Consider the following 1,811-nt stretch of genomic DNA (forward strand, 5'->3'; position numbering starts at 1 on the left):
TGATCACCTGATCACCTGACCGATCACATGATCACCTGATCGAACGACTGATCATCTGATCGATCACCTGATCATCTGATCACCTGATCACCTGACCGATCACATGATCACCTGATCGGTCAGAATAATATTCAGCAGTTCATCCTCTGCAGAACAGAAACCTGAAAGTCTTTAAATGAATCATTAACTGATACAAAATCAAATGGAGTAAATAAATACTGTATCAGAAGTGATATAAATCTAACCGGATTAACTTAAAATCACCTTTAAATACAAATAAATCCTTTGATTTTCAACATTCATACAGAAACAGCAGAAAAAGTCTGTTTGGGGGAAAAAGATAAATAAATACATAAATAAATTAAAACCAGAAACTGAGGAAATAATGATTTAAAGTTTGTTGAGTTTTCAGGACATGAACCGTCTCTGATTTTAGTTTTATTTTGAAGGAGAGGATCATAAAACTCAGAGAAGTGATTTCTGCTCATGGATTCAATAAATAAGTCTTTATGATGATGACATCATCACAGTTTCTCCTCAGATATAAAACAGATTAAACTCTTTTCTCGGCTCGGGCTGATGAGCTAACGGCTGGTCGGAGACAATGGATCCTGACGTCCAGCCTCAGCTCTGAAGGTTATTTATAAACCTTTACCCCGCAGCAGGTTCATGATGCTCCTGCAGGAAGTGCTCCGAGATGTTCCCCGATGGTTCCAGGAACCGCTGCGGAGCTGGAGGCGTGGCCTGCAGCCCACAGCGGCGTGTCATGACATCATGACTGAACTCAGACCTGGTCTGGAGGCAGCGGACTCACCCCGGGTTGTAGAGCATCACGGTGGACAGGTTTTCACAGGATTTAGACAGATCCGTCATGGACAGGCTGAAGGTGGACAGGAGGCCGCTCTGAGGAGACAAGGAGGTCAGAGAAGCCGTCAGCCGGAGCAGCTTCAGGAGGTCCAGACCTGGACCCATCAGGGCCTCACCTTCCGTTTCTCCCTCAGCTTGGCCGCCTCCTTCGGATGGTTGAAGCGAAACATGTTGGTTCGACCGAGCAGAATTACGGCTCCTGGACGGACGAGACAAAAATAAATGTGAACCTGAGCGTGAGGAGCAGGGCTTCATCTGAAGGTTCAACACGACAGGTTCTCCACATCTTTACCTTCCAGAAATACACATTTAAATGTTTCTACAGCAGAACAACTTGGACTAAAACACAAAGATATCTGATAAACAATCTGTGTGAAAAAAGTGAAATATTCCTAAATATTCAGATTTTTATCTTTGCAACAACAAAGATTCTTATTGTCATCATTTCCTGTTCCTGGCAGGTGAAACCCGTCCTCACCTTGGTTGAGCTGCGCTGGCGCCGTCACCTGAAGCCCGTTAACGGAGCACTGAGCTCCGCCGAGCGGCACCAGGGTCACCGTCCCGTTCTGGTTCTGGAACACGCAGTGGTCACTCTCCAGGTCCAGGCCGTGCAGAACTGCAGACAGGATGTCTCCTTCAGTCAAAAAACTAAATCTTCACTGAATTTCAGTCCTTCAGCCTTTAACTGCAGGTCTGCAGGGTTTCAGGACTTCACTCCAATGCAGTTTTAATAAGAAGAATGAATAAAAACTTTAAAGATGCAAACAAGGCAGTATTTAAATAAATGTTGTTTTTATTTCCCACCCGTGTTTTAAAACAACTTCTTTTTGAAATCTGTGAAATAAAGCGACTCACTGATGTCCTGCTCCGTGGACGCGTCCTCTCGTCCCACAAACGTCCGTCCCTCCTGAAGAAGAGCAGAAACACGTTGTTGCTTCAGTCAA

General features: G+C 44.7%; 1 protein-coding gene across 1 annotated transcript in view; it reads right to left on the bottom strand.

Moving 5' to 3' along the window:
• Nucleotides 1-6: 6 nt before the first annotated feature.
• Nucleotides 7-1,811, bottom strand: part of LOC108251781 (kinesin-like protein KIF16B) — a 2,379-nt gene continuing 574 nt past the window's right edge. Inside the window, exons 2-5 of the mRNA XM_017442199.3 lie at nucleotides 1,723-1,801; nucleotides 1,346-1,483; nucleotides 984-1,066; nucleotides 7-903 (exon numbers count right to left, since the gene is read on the bottom strand). Of these exons, the coding sequence (XP_017297688.1) occupies nucleotides 811-903; nucleotides 984-1,066; nucleotides 1,346-1,483; nucleotides 1,723-1,801 (393 nt within the window). The 3' untranslated portion in view covers nucleotides 7-810. The remainder of the gene's footprint in view (nucleotides 904-983; nucleotides 1,067-1,345; nucleotides 1,484-1,722; nucleotides 1,802-1,811) is intronic.

The sequence above is a fragment of the Kryptolebias marmoratus genome, linkage group LG3 (assembly GCF_001649575.2).
Source record: "Kryptolebias marmoratus isolate JLee-2015 linkage group LG3, ASM164957v2, whole genome shotgun sequence".
NCBI lineage: Eukaryota > Metazoa > Chordata > Actinopteri > Cyprinodontiformes > Rivulidae > Kryptolebias > Kryptolebias marmoratus.